The sequence below is a fragment of the Oncorhynchus mykiss genome, chromosome 19, assembly GCF_057628025.1.
Source record: "Oncorhynchus mykiss isolate SJ-2025 chromosome 19, ASM5762802v1, whole genome shotgun sequence".
NCBI classification, from domain to species: domain Eukaryota; kingdom Metazoa; phylum Chordata; class Actinopteri; order Salmoniformes; family Salmonidae; genus Oncorhynchus; species Oncorhynchus mykiss.
In genome coordinates, this window is record NC_143040.1 from 4035047 (window position 1) to 4060000 (window position 24954).

Consider the following 24954-nt stretch of genomic DNA (forward strand, 5'->3'; position numbering starts at 1 on the left):
AACCTGTCACTGTTACATTGAACTGGGTGAATGACAGTAACCTAAACCTGTCACTGTTACATTGAACTGGGTGAATATGAATGACAGTAACCTAAACCTGTCACTGTTACATTGAACTGGGTGAATATGAATGACAGTAACCTAAACCTGTCACTGTTACATTGAACTGGGTGAATATGAATGACAGTAACCTAAACCTATCACTGTTACATTGAACTGGGTGAATATGAATGACAGTAACCTAAACCTGTCACTGTTACATTGATCTGGGTGAATGACAGTAACCTAAACCTGTCACTGTTACATTGAACTGGGTGAATATGAATGACAGTAACCTAAACCTGTCTCTGTTACATTGAACTGGGTGAATATGAATGACAGTAACCTAAACCTATCACTGTTACATTGAACTGGGTGAATATGAATTACAGTAACCTAAACCTATCACTGTTACATTGAACTGGGTGAATATGAATTACAGTAACCTAAACCTGTCACTGTTACATTGAACTGGGTGAATGACAGTAACCTAAACCTGTCACTGTTACATTGAACTGGGTGAATATGAATTACAGTAACCTGAACCTATCACTGTTACATTGAACTGGGTGAATGGAATATGAATGACAGTAACCTAAACCTGTCACTGTTACATTGAACTGGGTGAATATGAATGACAGTAACCTAAACCTATCACTGTTACATTGAACTGGGTGAATATGAATGACAGTAACCTAAACCTGTCACTGTTACATTGAACTGGGTGAATATGAATGACAGTAACCTAAACCTGTCACTGTTACATTGAACTGGGTGAATATGAATGACAGTAACCTAAACCTGTCACTGTTACATTGAGCTGGGTGAATATGAATGACAGTAACCTAAACCTGTCACTGTTACATTGAACTGGGTGAATATGAATGACAGTAACCTAAACCTGTCACTGTTACATTGAACTGGGTGAATATGAATGACAGTAACCTAAACCTGTCACTGTTACATTGAACTGGGTGAATGACAGTAACCTAAACCTGTCACTGTTACATTGAACTGGGTGAATATGAATGACAGTAACCTAAACCTGTCACTGTTACATTGAACTGGGTGGATATGAATGACAGTAACCTAAACCTGTCACTGTTACATTGATCTGGGTGAATGACAGTAACCTAAACCTGTCACTGTTACATTGAGCTGGGTGAATATGAATGACAGTAACCTAAACCTGTCACTGTTACATTGATCTGGGTGAATGACAGTAACCTAAACCTGTCACTGTTACATTGAGCTGGGTGAATATGAATGACAGTAACCAAAACCTGTCACTGTTACATTGAACTGGGTGAATATGAATGACAGTAACCTAAACCTGTCACTGTTACATTGAACTGGGTGAATATGAATGACAGTAACCTAAACCTGTCACTGTTACATTGACCTGGGTGAATGACAGTAACCTAAACCTGTCACTGTTACATTGAACTGGGTGAATGACAGTAACCTAAACCTGTCACTGTTACATTGAACTGGGTGAATGACAGTAACCTAAACCTGTCACTGTTACATTGAACTGGGTGAATATGAATGACAGTATCCTAAACCTGTCACTGTTACATTGAACTGGGTGGATATGAATGACAGTAACCTAAACCTGTCACTGTTACATTGAACTGGGTGAATATGAATGACAGTAACCTAAACCTGTCACTGTTACATTGACCTGGGTGAATATGAATGACAGTAACCTAAACCTGTCACTGTTACATTGAACTGGGTGAATATGAATGACAGTCATCCAACCTGCTGTAATTGAAATAAGGCCGTGCTCATTAAACAAACCAAAAACAATCCTCCCTAATGTTGACGGCACCAACCGCCACTGGTCTAGACTGAGATGTACATATTAAACCAACTTCTTCGCAAACTCCGGCGCACACACACACACACACAAACAGAGGCACACACACACACACACAAACAGAGGCACACACACACACACAAACAGAGGCACACACACACACACAAACAGAGGCACACACACACACACACAGAGGCACACACACACACACGCACACACAAACAAACGCACACAACTGCCCCCCCCCCTCCACCCAACCTTCTCCCAGGCTATATCTCAGCACGCACGCACACGCACACGCACGCACACGCACACACACACACACACACACACACTACTGCCCCCCCTCCAGCCTACCTTCTCCCAGGCTGTATCTCAGCCTAGCGTCCCATGCCGTCAGCCCCTCTCTGCTGTCGAAGCCCAGTCCCACTGTGTGTCCCAGACAGAGGATGGTGAGGGTGTAGGCCACCCCGTCGTACCCTAACCCCGGCTCCACTCCACAGATCCCCTCCAAGGTCATCTGCAGCCGCTCACGACGACCCCTGACCTTATCGGACTTATCCCGGTAGACCTGGAGAGAGAGGCAGTCTGGGTAGAGAGGGAGGAGAGGAGAGACGGTGAAATCATTTTGAACATAGAATCCCTTTTAGAGATAGATGGGAGGGGTTGAGGGGAGCTGAAGGACTGGATGGTGTTCAGAGATAGATGGGAGGGGTTGAGGGGAGCTGAAGGACTGGATGGTGTTCAGAGATAGATGGGAGGGGTTGAGGGGAGCTGAAGGACTGGATGGTGTTCAGAGATAGATGGGAGGGGTTGAGGGGAGCTGAAGGACGGGATGGTGTTAAGAGATAGATGGGAGGGGTTGAGGGGAGAGGAAGGATGGGACTGGATGATGTTCAGAGATAGATGGGAGGGGTTGAGGGGAGCTGAAGGGTGGGACTGGATGGTGTTCAGAGATAGATGGGGAGGGGTTGAGGGGAGCTGGGACTGGATGGTGTTCAGAGATAGATGGGAGGGGTTGAGGGGAGCTGAAGGACTGGATGGTGGTCAGAGATAGATGGGAGGGGTTGAGGGGAGCTGAAGGACTGGATGGTGGTCAGAGATAGATGGGAGGGGTTGAGGGGAGCTGAAGGATGGGACTGGATAGTGTTCAGAGATAGATGGGAGGGGTGGAGGGGAGCTGAAGGATGGGACTGGATAGTGTTCAGAGATAGATGGGAGGGGTTCAGGGGAGCTGAAGGATGGGACTGGATAGTGTTCAGAGATAGATGGGAGGGTGGAGGGGAGCTGAAGGATGGGACTGGATAGTGTTCAGAGATAGATGGGAGGGGTTGAGGGGAGAGGAAGGATGGGATGGTGTTCAGAGATAGATGGGAGGGGTTGAGGGGAGCTGGGACTGGATGGTGTTCAGAGATAGATGGGAGGGGTTGAGGGGAGCTGAAGGACTGGATGGTGTTCAGAGATAGATGGGAGGGGTTGAGGGGAGCTGAAGGACTGGATGGTGTTCAGAGATAGATGGGAGGGGTTGAGGGGAGCTGAAGGATGGGACTAGTCTTCAGAGATAGATGGGAGGAGTTGAGGGGAGCTGAAGGACTGGATGGTGTTCAGAGATAGATGGGAGGGGTTGAGGGGAGCTGAAGGACTGGATGGTGTTCAGAGATAGATGGGAGGGGTTGAGGGGAGCTGAAGGACTGGATGGTGTTCAGAGATAGATGGGAGGGGTTGAGGGGAGCTGAAGGATGGGACTAGTCTTCAGAGATAGATGGGAGGGGTTGAGGGGAGCTGAAGGACTGAATTGTGTTTAGAGATAGATGGGAGGGGTTGAATTGGAGCTGAAGGATGGGACTGGATGGTGTTCAGAGATAGATGGGAGGGGTTGAGGGGAGCTGAAGGACTGGATTGTGTTTAGAGATAGATGGGAGGGGTTGAGGGGAGCTGAAGGACTGGATTGTGTTTAGAGATAGATGGGAGGGGTTGAGGGGAGCTGAAGTATGGGACTAATAACAACAAGATAACTAATGTAAAATATACTGTGTCCGTAGAATGTATATAGTATGTATAAACTGGAAGTAGAAGCCTAAGTGTTGTTGTTCATTAGTTTACTACAATTAGGGGAGAGGTGGGAGGGTCAGGGGACAATAATAAGGGAATATATATAAAATAAAAAATATATATATTTACAATAACAACAATATATGAGTTGAAATGACATTAATAGAAGATCTGCAATATTAAAGCAGATCTACCCCCTAAAAACTAAAATAAATAAAAAATAACCCCTTCTAACATGTAACAAAACAATAACCCCTTCTAACATGTAACAGAACAATAACCCCTTCTAATATGTAACAGAACAATAACCCCTTCTAACATGTAACAGAACAATAACCCCTTCTAACATGTAACAGAACAATAACCCCTTCTAACATGTAACAGAACAATAACCCCTTCTAACATGTAACAGAACAATAACCCCTTCTAATATGTAACAGAACAATAACCCCTTCTAATATGTAACAGAACAATAACCCCTTCTAATATGTAACAGAACAATAACCCCTTCTAATATGTAACAGAACAATAACCCCTTCTAATATGTAACAGAACAATAACCCCTTCTAATATGTAACAGAACAATAACCCCTTCTAATATGTAACAGAACAATAACCCCTTCTAATATGTAACAGAACAATAACCCCTTCTAACATGTAACAGAACAATAACCCCTTCTAATATGTAACAGAACAATAACCCCTTCTAATATGTAACAGAACAATAACCCCTTCTAACATGTAACAGAACAATAACCCCTTCTAATATGTAACAGAACAATAACCCCTTCTAATATGTAACAGAACAATAACCCCTTCTAATATGTAACAGAACAATAACCCCTTCTAACATGTAACAGAACATGTAACAGAACAATAACCCCTTCTAATATGTAACAGAACATGTAACAGAACAATAACCCCTTCTAATATGTAACAGAACATGTAACAGAACAATAACCCCTTCTAATATGTAACAGAACAATAACCCCTTCTAATATGTAACAGAACAATAACCCCTTCTATTATGTAACAGAACAATAACCCCTTCTAATATGTAACAGAACAATAACCCCTTCTAATATGTAACAGAACAATAACCCCTTCTAATATGTAACAGAACAATAACCCCTTCTATTATGTAACAGAACAATAACCCCTTCTAATATGTAACAGAACAATAACCCCTTCTAACATGTAACAGAACAATAACCCCTTCTAATATGTAACAGAACAATAACCCCTTCTAATATGTAACAGAACAATAACCCCTTCTAACATGTAACATAACAATAACCCCTTCTATTATGTAACAGAACAATAACCCCTTCTAATATGTAACAGAACAATAACCCCTTCTAATATGTAACAGAACAATAACCCCTTCTAACATGTAACATAACAATAACCCCTTCTAATATGTAACAGAACAATAACCCCTTCTAACATGTAACAGAACAATAACCCCTTCTAATATGTAACAGAACAATAACCCCTTCTAATATGTAACAGAACAATAACCCCTTCTAATATGTAACAGAACAATAACCCCTTCTAATATGTAACAGAACAATAACCCCTTCTAATATGTAACAGAACAATAACCCCTTCTAATATGTAACAGAACAATAACCCCTTCTAACATGTAACAGAACAATAACCCCTTCTAATATGTAACAGAACAATAACCCCTTCTAATATGTACCAGAACAATAACCCCTTCTAATATGTAACAGAACATGTAACAGAACAATAACCCCTTCTAACATGTAACAGAACAATAACCCCTTCTAACATGTAACAGAACAATAACCCCTTCTAATATGTAACAGAACAATAACCACTTCTAATATGTAACAGAACAATAACCCCTTCTAATATGTAACAGAACAATAACCCCTTCTAATAACAGAACATGTAACAGAACAATAACCCCTTCTATTATGTAACAGAACAATAACCCCTTCTAACATGTAACAGAACAATAACCCCTTCTAATATGTAACAGAACAATAACCCCTTCTAATAACAGAACATGTAACAGAACAATAACCCCTTCTATTATGTAACAGAACAATAACCCCTTCTATTATGTAACAGAACAATAACCCCTTCTAATATGTAACAGAACAATAACCACTTCTAATATGTAACAGAACAATAACCCCTTCTAATATGTAACAGAACAATAACCCCTTCTAACATGTAACAGAACAATAACCCCTTCTAACATGTAACAGAACAATAACCCCTTCTAATATGTAACATAACAATAACCCCTACTAATATGTAACAGAACAATAACCCCTTCTATTATGTAACAGAACAATAACCCCTTCTAACATGTAACAGAACAATAACCCCTTCTAATATGTAACAGAACAATAACCCCTTCTATTATGTAACAGAACAATAACCCCTTCTAATATGTAACAGAACAATAACCCCTTCTAATATGTAACAGAACAATAACCCCTTCTAATATGTAACAGGACAATAACCCCTTCTATTATGTAACAGAACAATAACCCCTTCTAATATGTAACAGAACAATAACCCCTACTAATATGTAACAGGACAATAACCCCTTCTAATATGTAACAGAACAATAACCCCTTCTATTATGTAACATAACAATAACCCCTTCTAACATGTAACAGGACAATAACCCCTTCTAATATGTAACAGAACAATAACCACTTCTAATATGTAACAGAACAATAACCCCTTCTAATATGTAACAGAACAATAACCCCTTCTAATATGTAACAGAACAATAACCCCTTCTAACATGTAACAGAACAATAACCCCTTCTAATATGTAACAGAACAATAACCCCTTCTAATATGTAACAGAACAATAACCCCTTCTAACATGTAACAGAACAATAACCCCTTCTAACATGTAACAGAACAATAACCCCTTCTAATATGTAACAGAACAATAACCCCTTCTAATATGTAACAGAACAATAACCCCTTCTAATATGTAACAGAACAATAACCCCTTCTAATATGTAACAGAACAATAACCCCTTCTAATATGTAACAGAACAATAACCCCTTCTAACATGTAACAGAACAATAACCCCTTCTAACATGTAACAGAACAATAACCCCTTCTAATATGTAACAGAACAATAACCCCTTCTAATATGTAACAGAACAATAACCCCTTCTAATATGTAACAGAACAATAACCCCTTCTAATATGTAACAGAACAATAACCCCTTCTAATATGTAACAGAACAATAACCCCTTCTAATATGTAACAGAACAATAACCCCTTCTAATATGTAACAGAACAATAACCCGTTCTAATATGTAACAGAACATGTAACAGAACAATAACCCCTTCTAATATGTAACAGAACATGTAACAGAACAATAACCCCTTCTAATATGTAACAGAACATGTAACAGAACAATAACCCCTTCTAATATGTAACAGAACAATAACCCCTTCTAATATGTAACAGAACAATAACCCCTTCTAACATGTAACAGAACAATAACCCCTTCTAATATGTAACAGAACAATAACCCCTTCTAACATGTAACAGAACAATAACCCCTTCTAACATGTAACAGAACAATAACCCCTTCTAACATGTAACAGAACAATAACCCCTTCTAACATGTAACAGAACAATAACCCCTTCTAATATGTAACAGAACAATAACCCCTTCTAACACGTAACAGAACAATAACCCCTTCTAATATGTAACAGAACAATAACCCCTTCTAACATGTAACAGAACAATAACCCCTTCAAATATGTAACAGAACAATAACCCCTTCTAATATGTAACAGAACAATAACCCCTTCTAATATGTAACAGAACAATAACCCCTTCTAACATGTAACAGAACAATAACCCCTTCAAATATGTAACAGAACAATAACCCCTTCTAATATGTAACAGAACAATAACCCCTTCTAATATGTAACAGAACAATAACCCCTTCTAACATGTAACAGGACAATAACCCCTTCTAATATGTAACAGAACAATAACCCCTTCTAATATGTAACATAACAATAACCCCTTCTAATATGTAACAGAACAATAACCCCTTCTAATATGTAACAGAACAATAACCCCTTCTAACATGTAACAGAACAATAACCCCTTCTAATATGTAACAGAACAATAACCCCTTCTAACATGTAACAGAACAATAACCCCTTCTAACATGTAACAGAACAATAACCCCTTCTAACATGTAACAGAACAATAACCCCTTCTAATATGTAACAGAACAATAACCCCTTCTCATATGTAACAGAACAATAACCCCTTCTAATATGTAACAGAACAATAACCCCTTCTAACATGTAACAGAACAATAACCCCTTCTAACATGTAACAGAACAATAACCCCTTCTAATATGTAACAGAACAATAACCCCTTCTAATATGTAACAGAACAATAACCCCTTCTAACATGTAACAGAACAATAACCCCTTCTAATATGTAACAGAACAATAACCCCTTCTAATATGTAACAGAACAATAACCCCTTCTAACATGTAACAGAACAATAACCCCTTCTAACATGTAACAGAACAATAACCCCTTCTAATATGTAACAGAACAATAACCCCTTCTAATATGTAACAGAACAATAACCCCTTCTAACATGTAACAGAACAATAACCCCTTCTAATATGTAACAGAACAATAACCCCTTCTAACATGTAACAGAACAATAACCCCTTCTAACATGTAACAGAACAATAACCCCTTCTAATATGTAACAGAACAATAACCCCTTCTAATATGTAACAGAACAATAACCCCTTCTAACATGTAACAGAACAATAACCCCTTCTAATATGTAACAGAACAATAACCCCTTCTAATATGTAACAGAACAATAACCCCTTCTAACATGTAACAGAACAATAACCCCTTCTAATATGTAACATAACAATAACCCCTTCTAATATGTAACAGAACAATAACCCCTTCTAATATGTAACAGAACAATAACCCCTTCTAATATGTAACAGAACAATAACCCCTTCTAATATGTAACAGAACAATAACCCCTTCTAATATGTAACAGAACAATAACCCCTTCTAACATGTAACAGAACAATAACCCCTTCTAATATGTAACAGAACAATAACCCCCTCTAATATGTAACAGAACAATAACCCCTTCTAATATGTAACAGAACAATAACCCCTTCTAACATGTAACAGAACAATAACCCCTTCTAACATGTAACAGAACAATAACCCCTTCTAATATGTAACAGAACAATAACCCCTTCTAATATGTAACAGGACAATAACCCCTTCTAATATGTAACAGAACAATAACCCCTTCTAATATGTAACAGAACAATAACCCCTTCTAATATGTAACAGGACAATAACCCCTTCTAATATGTAACAGAACAATAACCCCTTCTAATATGTAACCGGACAATAACCCCTTCTAATATGTAACAGAACAATAACCCCTTCTAACATGTAACAGAACAATAACCCCTTCTAATATGTAACAGAACAATAACCCCTTCTAACATGTAACAGAACAATAACCCCTTCTAATATGTAACAGAACATTAACCCCTTCTAACATGTAACAGAACAATAACCCCTTCTAATATGTAACATAACAATAACCCCTTCTAATATGTAACAGAACAATAACCCCTTCTAATATGTAACAGAACAATAACCCCTTCTAATATGTAACAGAACAATAACCCCTTCTAATATGTAACAGAACAATAACCCCTTCTAACATGTAACAGAACAATAACCCCTTCTAATATGTAACATAACAATAACCCCTTCTAATATGTAACAGAACATGTAACAGAACAATAACCCCTTCTAATATGTAACATAACAATAACCCCTTCTAATATGTAACAGAACATGTAACAGAACAATAACCCCTTCTAATATGTAACATAACAATAACCCCTTCTAATATGTAACAGAACATGTAACAGAACAATAACCCCTTCTAACATGTAACAGAACAATAACCCCTTCTAATATGTAACAGAACAATAACCCCTTCTAATATGTAACAGAACAATAACCCCTTCTAATATGTAACAGAACAATAACCCCTTCTAACATGTAACAGAACAATAACCCCTTCTAATATGTAACAGAACAATAACCCCTTCTAATATGTAACAGAACAATAACCCCTTCAAATATGTAACAGAACAATAACCCCTTCTAATATGTAACAGAACAATAACCCCTTCTAATATGTAACAGAACAATAACCCCTTCTAATATGTAACAGAACAATAACCCCTTCTAATATGTAACAGGACAATAACCCCTTCTAATATGTAACAGAACATGTAACAGAACAATAACCCCTTCTAATATGTAACAGGACATGTAACAGAACATTAACCCCTTCTAATATGTAACAGAACATGTAACAGAACAATAACCCCTTCTAATATGTAACAGAACAATAACCCCTTCTAATATGTAACAGAACAATAACCCCTTCTAATATGTAACAGGACAATAAGCCCTTCTAATATGTAACAGAACATGTAACAGAACAATAACCCCTTCTAATATGTAACAGAACAATAACCCCTTCTAACATGTAACAGAACAATAACCCCTTCTAATATGTAACAGAACATGTAACAGAACAATAACCCCTTCTAATATGTAACAGAACAATAACTCCTTCTAATATGTAACAGAACAATAACCCCTTCTAACATGTAACAGAACAATAACCCCTTCTAACATGTAACAGAACAATAACCCCTTCTAATATGTAACAGAACAATAACCCCTTCTAATATGTAACAGAACAATAACCCCTTCTAATATGTAACAGAACAATAACCCCTTCTAATATGTAACAGAACAATAACCCCTTCTAATATGTAACAGAACAATAACCCCTTCTAATATGTAACAGAACAATAACCCCTTCTAATATGTAACAGAACAATAACCCCTTCTAATATGTAACAGAACAATAACCCCTTCTAATATGTAACAGAACAATAACCCCTTCTAATATGTAACAGGACAATAACCCCCTCTAATATGTAACAGAACAATAACCCCTTCTAATATGTAACAGAACAATAACCCCTTCTAACATGTAACAGAACATGTAACAGAACAATAACCCCTTCTAACATGTAACAGAACAATAACCCCTTCTAACATGTAACAGAACAATAACCCCTTCTAATATGTAACAGAACAATAACCCCTTCTAATATGTAACAGAACAATAACCCCTTCTAATATGTAACAGAACAATAACCCCTTCTAATATGTAACAGAACAATAACCCCTTCTAATATGTAACAGAACAATAACCCCTTCTAATATGTAACAGAACAATAACCCCTTCTAATATGTAACAGAACAATAACCCCTTCTAATATGTAACAGGACAATAACCCCCTCTAATATGTAACAGAACAATAACCCCTTCTAACATGTAACAGAACAATAACCCCCTCTAATATGTAACAGAACAATAACCCCTTCTAACATGTAACAGAACAATAACCCCTTCTAATATGTAACAGAACAATAACCCCTTCTAATATGTAACAGAACAATAACCCCTTCTAATATGTAACAGAACAATAACCCCTTCTAATATGTAACAGAACAATAACCCCTTCTAATATGTAACAGAACAATAACCCCTTCTAATATGTAACAGGACAATAACCCCCTCTAATATGTAACAGAACAATAACCCCTTCTAACATGTAACAGAACAATAACCCCTTCTAATATGTAACAGAACAATAACCCCTTCTAATATGTAACAGAACAATAACCCCTTCTAATATGTAACAGAACAATAACCCCTTCTAATATGTAACAGAACAATAACCCCTTCTAACATGTAACAGAACAATAACCCCTTCTAATATGTAACAGAACAATAACCCCTTCTAATATGTAACAGAACAATAACCCCTTCTAATATGTAACAGAACAATAACCCCTTCTAATATGTAACAGAACAATAACCCCTTCTAATATGTAACAGAACATGTAACAGAACAATAACCCCTTCTAATATGTAACAGAACAATAACCCCTTCTAATATGTAACAGAACATGTAACAGAACAATAACCCCTTCTAATATGTAACAGAACAATAACCCCTTCTAATATGTAACAGAATTCTATAGTAATATGTGTAATGTGTAATAATATGTAATTCTATAGACAGAATATTATAGAACTTGATTTGCCCTGGAGAATTAGTCCTGGTTGTATGAGAGTGTAACAGTATAACTTTAGACCGTCCCCTCGCCCATACCCGGGCGCGAACCAGGGACCCTCTGCACACATCGCTCCACAAAAGCCGCGGCCCTTGCAGAGCAAAGGGGGAACAACTACTTCAAGGTCTCAGAGCGAGTGACGTCACCGATTGAAACGCTATTTAGCGCCGCACCACCGCTAACTAGCTAGCCATTTCACATCCGTTACAAGAGCAATTCTCAATTAGTCCTGGTTGTATGAGAGCAATTCTCAATTAGTCCTGGTCGTATGAGAGCAATTCTCAATTAGTCTTGGTTGTATGAGAGCAATTCTCAATTAGTCCTGGTCGTATGAGAGCAATTCTCAATTAGTCTTGGTTGTATGAGAGCAATTCTAAATTAGTCCTGGTCGTATGAGAGCAATTCTCAATTAGTCCTGGTTGTATGAGAGCAATTCTCAATTAGTCCTGGTTGTATGAGAGCAATTCTCAATTAGTCCTGGTTGTATGAGAGCAATTCTCAATTAGTCCTGGTCGTATGAGAGCAATTCTCAATTAGTCCTGGTTGTATGAGAGCAATTCTCAATTAGTCCTGGTTGTATGAGAGCAATTCTCAATTAGTCCTGGTTGTATGAGAGCAATTCTCATTTAGTCCTGGTCGTATGAGAGCAATTCTCAATTAGTCCTGGTTGTATGAGAGCAATTCTCAATTAGTCCTGGTCGTATGAGAGCAATTCTCAATTAGTCCTGGTTGTATGAGAGCAATTCTCAATTAGTCTTGGTCGTATGAGAGCAATTCTCAATTAGTCCTGGTCGTATGAGAGCAATTCTCAATTAGTCTTGGGTGTATGAGAGCAATTCTCAATTAGTCCTGGTTGTATGAGAGCAATTCTCAATTAGTCCTGGTTGTATGAGAGCAATTCTCATTTAGTCTTGGTTGTATGAGAGCAATTCTCAATTAGTCCTGATTGTATGAGAGCAATTCTCAATTAGTCCTGGTTGTATGTGAGCAATTCTCAATTAGTCCTGATTGTATGAGAGCAATTCTCAATTAGTCCTGGTTGTATGAGAGCAATTCTCAATTAGTCCTGATTGTATGAGAGCAATTCTCAATTAGTCCTGATTGTATGAGAGCAATTCTCAATTAGTCCTGGTTGTATGAGAGCAATTCTCAATTAGTCCTGATTGTATGAGAGCAATTCTCAATTAGTCTTGGTTGTATGAGAGCAATTCTCAATTAGTCTTGATTGTATGAGAGCAATTCTCAATTAGTCCTGGTTGTATGAGAGCAATTCTCATTTAGTCTTGGTTGTATGAGAGCAATTCTCAATTAGTCTTGGTTGTATGAGAGCAATTCTCAATTAGTCCTGGTTGTATGAGAGCAATTCTCAATTAGTCCTGATTGTATGAGAGCAATTCTCATTTAGTCTTGGGTGTATGAGAGCAATTCTCAATTAGTCTTGGTTGTATGAGAGCAATTCTCAATTAGTCCTGGTTGTATGAGAGCAATTCTCATTTAGTCTTAGGTGTATGAGAGCAATTCTCAATTAGTCCTGATTGTATGAGAGCAATTCTCAATTAGTCTTGGGTGTATGAGAGCAATTCTCAATTAGTCTTGGTTGTATGAGAGCAATTCTCATTTAGTCTTGAGTGTATGAGAGCAATTCTCAATTAGTCCTGATTGTATGAGAGCAATTCTCAATTAGTCTTGGGTGTATGAGAGCAATTCTCAATTAGTCCTGGTTGTATGAGAGCAATTCTCAATTAGTCTTGGTTGTATGAGAGCAATTCTCATTTAGTCTTGAGTGTATGAGAGCAATTCTCAATTAGTCCTGATTGTATGAGAGCAATTCTCAATTAGTCTTGGGTGTATGAGAGCAATTCTCAATTAGTCCTGGTTGTATGAGAGCAATTCTCAATTAGTCTTGGTTGTATGAGAGCAATTCTCAATTAGTCTTGGGTGTATGAGAGCAATTCTCAATTAGTCTTGGTTGTATGAGAGCAATTCTCAATTAGTCTTGGTTGTATGAGAGCAATTCTCAATTAGTCCTGGTTGGATGAGAGCAGTTCTCAATTAAAGCCAGCCTACATACAAGTATGAAATACACGTTTGATGCAAATCAGGTCAACTGCCCCTTTAGGCCGTTTAAAACCCAGATAAGTTGGTATCTGTGTGGCATCGATATGAATCAGAAACATTCAAAACAGGCTAACCAATCAGGGATGTGGCTGTGGTTGGCTTATGATTTTTGAAGCGGTGTCAATGATTTATTAATATATTTAAACGTACTATAGACACCATAACGTTAATGTGTATATTTTAAATGTATACCTTTGTGGGTTCTTCATTCAATTGGAACAGATTGTAAATAACATGTTATATAACACAATATAGTCTAACATCCTAAAGTAAATCATATATATATATAGGCCTCTTGTGTGTATCTGTCAGCAAAATGGTTGCCATAGAGATGAGTCTGTACATCATCAGTCAACAAAAGTGGTTGCTATAGAGATGAGTCTGTACATCGTCAGTCAACAAAGTGGTTGCTATAGAGAGGAGTCTGTGCATTGTCAGTCAACAAAGTGGTTGCTACAGAGATGAGTCTGTGCATTGTCAGTCAACAAAGTGGTTGCTATAGAGAGGAGTCTGTACATAGTCAGTCAACAAAGCTCTCATAGCAACGCTAACACAGCTGAGTGATCCTGGTCCAGCTGAAGACCAACTAACACTATCAATACAGACATCCTGCTGTCATAGCAATGCTAACACTGCTGAGTGATCCTGGTCCAGCTGAAGACCAACTAACACTATCAATACAGACTTCCTGCTGTCATAGCAACGCTAACACAGCTGAGTGATCCTGGTCCAGCTGTAGACCAACTAACACTATCAATACAGACATCCTGCTGTCATAGCAACGCTAACACAGCTGAGTGATCCTGGTCCAGCTGTAGACCAACTAACACTATGAATACAGACTTCCTGCTGTCATAGCAACGCCAACACAGCTGAGTAATCCTGGTCCAGCTGAAGACTAACTATTGATATAGACACCAACAGGCTCAGAGATAGTTTCTATCTACAAGTCATCAGACTGCTGAACACTTGAACTGGACTGACCACCTGCACTGATTCTCCGCACCTCAACACACATCACAACTGCTGCTACCAGACTATTAATAGTGCTCAATGTATAAGTAACAGGTGTGAAATGGCTAGCTTAGTTAGCTTATAGCATTTCAATCGGTGACGTCACTCGCTCTGAGACCTTGAAGTAGTTGGTTCCTCCTTTGATCTGCAAGGGCCGCGGCTTTTTTTGTGGCGCGATGGGTAACGATGCTTCGTGGGTGTCAGTTGTTGATGTGTGCAGAGGGTCCCTGGTTCGATCCCGGGTCGGGGCGAGGAGAGGGACGGAAGCTATACTGTTACATATACACTGCCCATCCATCCTCCCTTCCCAATACACATAACACAAGGGTGCCGACAGAGAGGGCTGCCTCGCTTCTAGTCCTTAGGAAAGTGTACAGTATTATTATTTTTTTTAAATTTTATAAAAAGTGTTATTACATACAGCCGGGAAGAACTATTGGATATTTGAGCGGCATCCACTTACCAGAAACTGCACCTTAACCTACGCCGCTCTGACATCACTCGTCCGTATATTTATATTCATATATTCTTATTCCATTCCTTACTTAGATGTGTGCTTTTTGTTTATTTGTTGTGGAATTGTTCAGAATATATGTATTACATCAGGAGAGAAGTGGCCAATGAGACGCCACCGTGACAGAGAGGGAGGGCTGCCCGAGGAACATAACAGACCAATTAGACCCCACCGTGACAGAGAGGGAGGGCCGTCCGAGGGACATAACAGACCAATTAGACCCCACCGTGACAGAGAGGGAGGGCTGTCTGAGGGACATAACAGACCAATTAGACGTCTCCGTGACAGAGGGAGGGCTGTCCGAGGAACATAACAGACCAATTAGACCCCACCGTGATAGAGAGGGAGGGCTGTCCGAGGAACATAACAGCACAGCCCCATCAAGGAAGGAAATGTCCAATAAACAGCCACACTGGCGCCCAATCGGTCTCCTCAAAGGCATTGGAACACAGGATCTCGTGGGAATCACTCTTAGAACTAGAATCACTGTCTATGTATTCCAGAACACAAGGCACATGTTGTTCTAGAACATGTTGACGGCTCGACACAATACACCTTTTAGTTCCACTGAGAGACAATGTCTGAAGAAAGGAACATTACAAACACAGCTGTGTCTCTCCAAGTGTTTCAGTCTGTTTCTCTATACTCATCTTATCACTGCTCTTCAGAGAGACACACACACAGCTGTGTCTCTCCAAGTGTTTCAGTCTGTTTCTTTATTCTCATCTTATCACTGCTCTTCAGAGAGACACACACACAGCTGTGTCTCTCCAAGTGTTTCAGTCTGTTTCTTTATTCTCATCTTATCACTGCTCTTCAGAGAGACACACACACACAGCTGTGTCTCTCCAAGTGTTTCAGTCTGTTTCTTTATTCTCATCTTATCACTGCTCTTCAGAGACACACACACACACAGCTGTGTCTCTCCAAGTGTTTCAGTCTGTTTCTTTATTCTCATCTTATCACTGCTCTTCAGAGAGACACACACACAGCTGTGTCTCTCCAAGTGTTTCAGTCTGTTTCTTTATTCTCATCTTATCACTGCTTTTCAGAGCCACACACACACACACACACACCAGGGAAAGCAATTAGCCAGAATGATATGGTATACTTCTTATGTAAGCCTCTGGTTTTAAACAGGTAGCATAGGTAGCTAAACTAGCCTGACTTTGTTGCTTGGACACAACTAAGTCCTGTAAGTGGTCTAAGCATTGAAATACATGCTAAAACAGTTTGTTAAACCAACTAGCCCAGTCTTCTCAAGGCGTTTGTGTTAAAGGCAAACAGAAGCGTATAACGTTTTAAATCCATGTGTTAAGTGTAGCGCGACACCCCCTCCACACACACACACACACACACGTGTAACCGTGGTTATGTGATATTTGCACTATGCGCTCCGGTTGGCGCGTCGCCATATGACACATTGACAAGTCGCGCTTACTTTTAATTCCTGAAAATCTTATTGGTGAAAGATTACAGTAGAAAACATTTAAAAAGACTGCTACATTATTTTTTAAATGTTGGGAGACATTTAATACATGTAGTATTAGTTGGTTGCTTCGTAGACCTACCTGCGACTGGGGACGGCTTCCGCAACGCGACCCAACGACTCTTCCACTGCAAAGCAACGTTAAAGCAAATACATCAAACAGTCAAATCCACGCGTTATTGTATTAACGGTTAACGTGAAACGGGAACGTTTGAAGATGTAATTTTAAAGGTGATAAGAACCTTTTTCCCATCTCTGAATTTAACTTGTCCTTCCACTACAACTGTATCCGTCATCTTCTGACATAGCTCAGAACAGCTGACTGTGTGTATGTGTGTGTGTGCGCACCCGCTGCCCGGTCCAATTCCTGACAGTTGGGGTCACTTTCAAAATAACTTTTTAGCGGCCCACCCCCCCCCCCCCCCCCCTCACCGGAGGCCCTCACACACACCACTCTACCCCTCCAGAAAACACGCCACACACGCGGGGAAAGGGGCCAGCCACCCACAGAGGGGCCAGCCGATAGTTTGCGCAGTTGTTAGCTAGTGTCAAGGGTGATTGTTTACAATGTCGCCAATTAAATGAAAGTTACATAGTAAGCATAGCTTTCACTAAGCTCATAGGGTTATCATGCTTTTATAGACCAGGGGTGGACTGGGACCAGATGTCGACCTTGGAATTTATAACACCCATTTTTAGCCAAATAATTATAATTTTGGGCAAAAAAACAAAAAAAAAGTTAGACAGGCCCACTGGGCTACATATAGACCAGCCCATCTGGCATTTGCCAGAAATGCCAGAAGGCCAGTCCGCCCCTGCCTTAGACCACAGAGATGCCTGTTCTACTCATTCTGATTCTACAGCTAGACAGGGATATAAACTGACATAGCCTACTGTCTTGTTGTCAATAGAGCCTTCTAAATCTTCCCACTGGGCAAAAAAAAACTGGTTGAATCAACGTTGTTTCAACCCAAAACATCAATGTGAAGATGTGGAAAACTGATCGGTTTAAGAAAAAGTCATCAACATGAGGGAATGTTGTCTTTTTTTCATCCAATTTACATGGGGACATTTTTGTTGTTTGTTGTAATTCACGTTAATTCACGTCAAACAAATGTAAATCCAAACAAGGCCACAGTAACATGCTTTCCACCAGGATGATGCCGCACCTGTCACTCCCTGGCCTTAGTTATCTTTGTTTTCTGTATTATTTTGGTTAGGTCAGGGTGTGACATGGGGGATTTATGTGTTTGGTCTGGTCTAGGGGATTTAATTATTTAATTGTGGGACGGAGACAGATCCATAGTCCCCCTATGATTTAATTGTGGGACGGAGACAGATCTATAGTCCCCCTATGATTTAATTATTTAATTGTGGGACGGAGATAGATCTATAGTCCCCCTATGATTTAATTGTGAGATGGAGACAGATCTATAGTCCCCCTATGATTTAATTGTGAGACGGAGATAGATCCTTAGTCCCCCTATGATTTAATTGTGGGACGGAGACAGATCCATAGTCCCCCTATGATTTAATTGTGAGATGGAGACAGATCTATAGTCCCCCTATGATTTAATTGTGAGACGGAGATAGATCCTTAGTCCCCCTATGATTTAATTGTGGGACGGAGACAGATCCATAGTCCCCCTATGATTTAATTGTGGGACGGAGACAGATACATAGCCCCCCTATGATTTAATTATTTAATTGTGGGACGGAGATAGATCCTTAGTCCCCCTATGATTTAATTGTGGGACGGAGACAGATCTATAGTCCCCCTATGATTTAATTGTGGGATGGAGACAGATCTATAGAGACAGATCTATAGTCCCCCTATGATTTAATTGTGGGACGGAGACAGATCTATAGTCCCCTTATGATTTAATTATTTAATTGTGGGACGGAGATAGATCTATAGTCTCCTATGATTTAATTGTGGGACGGAGACAGATCCATAGTCCCCCTATGTTTTAATTGTGGGACGGAGATAGATCTATAGTCCCCCTATGATTTAATTGTGAGACGGAGACAGATCTATAGTCCCCCTATGATTTAATTATTTAATTGTGGGACGGAGATAGATCTATAGTCCCCCTATGATTTAATTGTGAGATGGAGACAGATCTATAGTCCCCCTATGATTTCATTGTGAGACGGAGACAGATCTATAGTCCCCCTATGACTTAATTGTGGGACGGAGATAGATCTATAGTCCCCCCTATGATTTAATTGTGGGGGAAAACTTGACTTTGAACTGGCGTCTGTGCCAGGGCGTCTGTGCCAGGGCGTCTGTGCCAGGGCGTCTGTGCCAGGGGGTCTGTGCCAGGGCGTCTGTGCCAGGGCGTCTGTGCCAGGGCGTCTGTGCCAGGGCGTCTGTGCCAGGGCGTCTGTGCCAGGGGGTCTGTGCCAGGGCGTCTGTGCCAGGGGGTCTGTGCCAGGGCGTCTGTGCCAGGGGGTCTGTGCCAGGGCGTCTGTGCCAGGGCGTCTGTGCCAGGGCGTCTGTGCCAGGGGGTCTGTGCCAGGGGGTCTGTGCCAGGGCGTCTATGCCAGGGGGTCTGTGCCAGGGCGTCTGTGCCAGGGCGTCTGTGCCAGGGGGTCTGTGCCAGGGGGTCTGTGCCAGGGCGTCTGTGTCAGGGCATCTGTGCCAGGGCGTCTGTGCCAGGGGGTCTGTGCCAGGGCGTCTGTGCCAGGGGGTCTGTGCCAGGGGGTCTGTGCCAGGGCGTCTGTGCCAGGGCGTCTGTGCCAGGGGGTCTGTGCCAGGGCGTCTGTGCCAGGGCGTCTGTGCCAGGGCGTCTGTGCCAGGGGGTCTGTGCCAGGGCGTCTGTGCCAGGGGGTCTGTGCCAGGGGGTCTGTGCCAGGGCGTCTGTGCCAGGGGGTCTGTGCCAGGGCGTCTGTGCCAGGGCGTCTGTGCCAGGGGGTCTGTGCCAGGGCGTCTGTGCCAGGGCGTCTGTGCCAGGGCGTCTGTGCCAGGGGGTCTGTGCCAGGGCGTCTGTGCCAGGGCGTCTGTGCCAGGGGGTCTGTGCCAGGGCGTCTGTGCCAGGGCGTCTGTGCCAGGGCGTCTGTGCCAGGGGGTCTGTGCCAGGGCGTCTGTGCCAGGGCGTCTGTGCCAGGGGGTCTGTGCCAGGGCGTCTGTGCCAGGGCGTCTGTGCCAGGGGGTCTGTGCCAGGGGGTCTGTGCCAGGGGGTCTGTGCCAGGGCATCTGTGCCAGGGCGTCTGTGCCAGGGGGTCTGTGCCAGGGGGTCTGTGCCAGGGGGTCTGTGCCAGGGGGTCTGTGCCAGGGCGTCTGTGCCAGGGCGTCTGTGCCAGGGGGTCTGTGCCAGGGGGTCTGTGCCAGGGGGTCTGTGCCAGGGCGTCTGTGCCAGGGCGTCTGTGCCAGGGGGTCTGTGCCAGGGGGTCTGTGCCAGGGCGTCTGTGCCAGGGCGTCTGTGCCAGGGCGTCTGTGCCAGGGGGTTATTCTTGATCAATTACAAGAGGGTTGTGTTTAACAAGAAGAAAACGTCCCTCTACAGACCATAATGACATCACAATACCCCACAATGACATCACAATACCCCACAATGACATCACAATAGCCCACAATGACATCACAATACCCCTGTTAAAGGGGTACTGTTAAAGAGAGGCTTTGCTCCTTTGTTTTCGGTGTTGACACCACACTCCATAAAGCAAAGTCCTGCAGGCCTTAGTTTGATCTCAACTCTGATTATTGTCCAGTCATATGGTCAGGTGCTGCAAAAGAAGAGGCCTAGAAAACCCTGCAGCTGGTCCAGAAACAGAGCAGCTCTTCACTGTAAGCAGAGAGCTAATATCAATACTATGCATGCCAGTCTCTCTCTCTCCCCCTGGCTAAAAGAAGAGAAGACTGACGACATCACTTCCTGGTTTTTATAAGAAACGGTGTGTTGGAAATTGTTTGCATAATCAACTTTACACACAGCACTGATACCCACACTTACCCCACCGGACATGCCACCAGGGGTCTTTTCACAGTCCTCAAATCCAGAACAACAACAACAATAAAATGCACAGTATTATATAGAGTCATAAATTGCATGGAACTCCCTTCCATCTCCAACTGCTCAAGGTAACCGAAAACCTAGCTTAAAAAAAAAAACAGATAAATCAACACGTCACGACACAACGCCTCTCCCCCATTCGACCCGAATGTGTTGTGTATGTAGTGATATGTGTGACGTTTTAAACACATGTGGTTATGTTCTTGAGCTGTTCTTGTCTATCAATGTTCTGTATTATCTGTTTATATCACGTGACATCATCACGTTTCATGTTTTGTTTTGTGTTAAACCCCAGGAAGAGTAGCTGTTGCTATAGAAACAGATAATGGGGATCCTAATAAACCCCAGGAAGAGTATCTGCTGCTATAGAAACAGATAATGATCCTAATAAACCCCAGGAAGAGTAGCTGCTGCTATAGAAACAGATAATGATCCTAATAAACCCCAGGAAGAGTAGCTGCTGCTATAGAAACAGATAATGATCCTAATAAACCCCAGGAAGAGTAGCTGCTGCTTTAGAAACAGATAATGATCCTAATAAACCCCAGGAAGAGTAGCTGCTGCTATAGAAACAGATAATGATCCTAATAAACTACTACCAAAAACAGAGTGAAATTAATACATTATTGTGATTTTATTAATATCAGTAATATCAGCTCCAATAAACAGAAAACTGAGAACCCTTAACAGTGATATTAATAAAGAGTGTGTGTGTGTGTGTGTGTGTGTGTGTGAGTGTGTGTGTGCGTGTGAGTCTTTGTGTGAGTGTGTGTGAGAGTGTGTGTGTGTGTGTGAGTGTGTGTGTGCGTGTGAGTCTTTGTGTGAGTGTGTGTGAGAGTGTGTGTGTGTGTGTGTGTGTGAGAGTGAGTGTGTGTGTTTGTGAGAGTGTGAGTGTGTGTGTGAGTGTGTTTGCAAGTGTCTGAACTGAAGTAGCATCTGAGTGTAACACAGACCAACACCATGTGTTGGTTGAGCATCTCTGAACACAGACCCTCAATGTGGTTGTGTTGGTTGAGGATCTCTGAACACAGACCATCAATGTGTTTGTGTTGGTTGAGGATCTCTGAACACAGACCATCAATGTGTTTGTGTTGGTTGAGGATCTCTGAACACAGACCATCAATGTGTTTGTGTTGGTTGAGGATCTCTGAACACAGACCATCAATGTGTTTGTGTTGGTTGAACATCTCTGAACACAGACGATCAATGTGTTTGTGTTGGTTGAGGATCTCTGAACACAGACCATCAATGTGTTTGTGTTGGTTGAGCATCTCTGAACACAGACCATCAATGTGTTTGTGTTGGTTGAACATCTCTGATGGTGATTGGTTCAGATTATAAGAGGCGTCGACTCCTAACAGCCATTCACATACAGATCCTTCAGAAAGGATTCAGACCCAACGACCGTTTTCCCACATGTTGTTGTGTTACAGCCTGATTTTAAAATGGATTAAATTGAGATGTTGTTTTGTCACTGGTCTACACCCCATAATGACATCACAACACCCCATAATGACATCACAACACCCCATAATGACATCACAACACCCCAATAATGACATCACAACACCCCAATAATGACATCACAACACCCCATAATGACATCACAACACCCCATAATGACATCACAACACCCCATAATGACATCACAACACCCCATAATGACATCACAACACCCCATAATGACATCACAACACCCCATAATGACATCACAACACCCCATAATGTCAAAGTGGAATGACGTATAACTACATTTTTTTTTACAAATGAATGAAAAATGAAAATCTGAAATGTCTTGAGTCAATCAGTATTCAACCCCTTTGTTGTGACAAACCCAAATCAGTTCAGGAGTACAAAATGTGCTGAACAAGTCACATAACAAGTTGCACGGACTCCCTCTGTGTGCAATAACAGGGATGAACATGATTTCTGAGTGACTACCCCAACCACCTCTGTAACCCCCCACACACATACCATTATCTGTAAGGTCCCTCAGTCCAACACAGATTCAACCACAAAGAACCAGGGAGGTTTTCCAACGCCTCGCAAAGAAGGAAGCATGTACAGATAAAAAAAGAGGTTCCAAAACATGTATCCTGTTTGCAACAAGGCACTAAAGTAATACTGCAAAACATGTGGCAAAGAAATGAACTTTATGTCCTGAATACAAAGTGTTATACTGGGGGGCAAATCCAACACAACACTGAGTAACTGGAGGAAAACCTGGGTCAGTCTTACCAAAATGAGCTATTTCTGTATTTCATTTTCAATACATTTGGTAAAATGTCTAAAACATAAAACATGTTTCCACTTTGTCATTATGGGGTATTGTGATGTCATTATGGGGTATTGTGATGTCATTATGGGGTATTGTGATGTCATTATGGGGTATTGTGATGTCATTATGGGGTATTGTGATGTCATTATGGGGTATTGTGATGTCATTGTGGGGTATTGTGATGTCATTATGGGGTATTGTGATGTCCTTATGGGGTATAGTGATGTCATTATGGGGTATTTTGATGTCATTGTGTGGTATTGTGATGTCATTATGGGGTATTGTGATGTCATTATGGGGTATCGTGATGTCATTATGGGGTATTGTGATGTCATTATGGGGTATTGTGATGTCATTATGGGGTATTGTGATGTCATTATGGGGTATTGTGATGTCATTGTGGGGTATTGTGATGTCATTATGGGGTATTGTGATGTCATTATGGGGTATTGTGATGTCATTATGGGGTATTGTGATGTCATTATGGGGTATTGTGTGTAGATGGGTGAGAATTTATTTTAATTGAATCCACCTTAAATGCAGGGTGTAACACAACAACATGTGAATTCTGAAGCCAATGTAGTCAACTATAGTCATTTTCTATACCACAATATCTATAGTCAGTTACAGGAGATTTCTATACCACAATATCCATACAGACTTGCTTTATCATACACATGAGCAGTCTCTACAGCAACAACAGATATTCATGAGGCTGGAATAGAAAGAATTAGTTGAATTCATGATTTTAATTTCCATGGACCCCGAAACCTTAGTGATGAGCATCAATTAATGAGCCAACGTTCCAAACTGTCTGCTGGTCTTTAAAAGAGGTCTTTGACTAATGATGTCACAGTGACCCACCAGAACACAGCAGCGTCCGTGCTGAATCTAACTCTCAGACAAATGTGGCCTTAAACCTGCTTCTGTCTTGTCTCTCTCCCGATAGGCTCCGGCCGATCCGTCTCTCTGACGATTGGCTCCTGCCAATCCGTCTCTGCTCTGGTTGTCTCTTAGCGCTGACCAGTGACGGGAGTTCTGACGTCTGGTACACGCCCGTCCTCACCCTGCCGCCACGGCGACAGAGTTCCGAGGCCAAGCCCTCGCGGTTCTGTCCCAGCTTGGAATCTCGGAGGTCCCGGAACCTTCCGGAATCTTCAGGTGTGGGGTTGGTGTCAACCCGATCCACATCTAGCCTGGCTCGGTTGGGGCGCGAGGGCGATTTGGATTTACGAGAGCGAGCAGGAGCAGGAGCAGCAGGAGGGGGTTTCGAGAGAGGTGGTGGCGCCCTCTTCTGGTGAGATTTAAAACTGCCTCCCCTGTCCCTCTCTCT

At 41.3% G+C, this 24954-nt stretch overlaps 1 protein-coding gene across 5 annotated transcripts in view; it reads right to left on the bottom strand.

Moving 5' to 3' along the window:
* LOC110532970 (protein Dok-7) overlaps positions 1–17690 on the bottom strand; it is a 109724-nt gene extending 92034 nt beyond the window's left edge. For 4 of the 5 annotated variants that reach the window (XM_090209879.1, XM_090209878.1, XM_090209882.1 and 1 more), the window contains exons 1-3: positions 17570–17690; positions 17410–17455; positions 2219–2449 (exon numbers count right to left, since the gene is read on the bottom strand). In XM_090209879.1, coding sequence (XP_090066005.1) covers positions 2219–2449; positions 17410–17455; positions 17570–17623 — 331 coding nt within the window. In that variant the 5' untranslated portion in view covers positions 17624–17690. The remainder of the gene's footprint in view (positions 1–2218; positions 2450–17409; positions 17456–17569) is intronic. The other variant, XM_090209883.1, reaches the window with a different exon arrangement.
* Positions 17691–24954: the final 7264 nt, after the last annotated feature.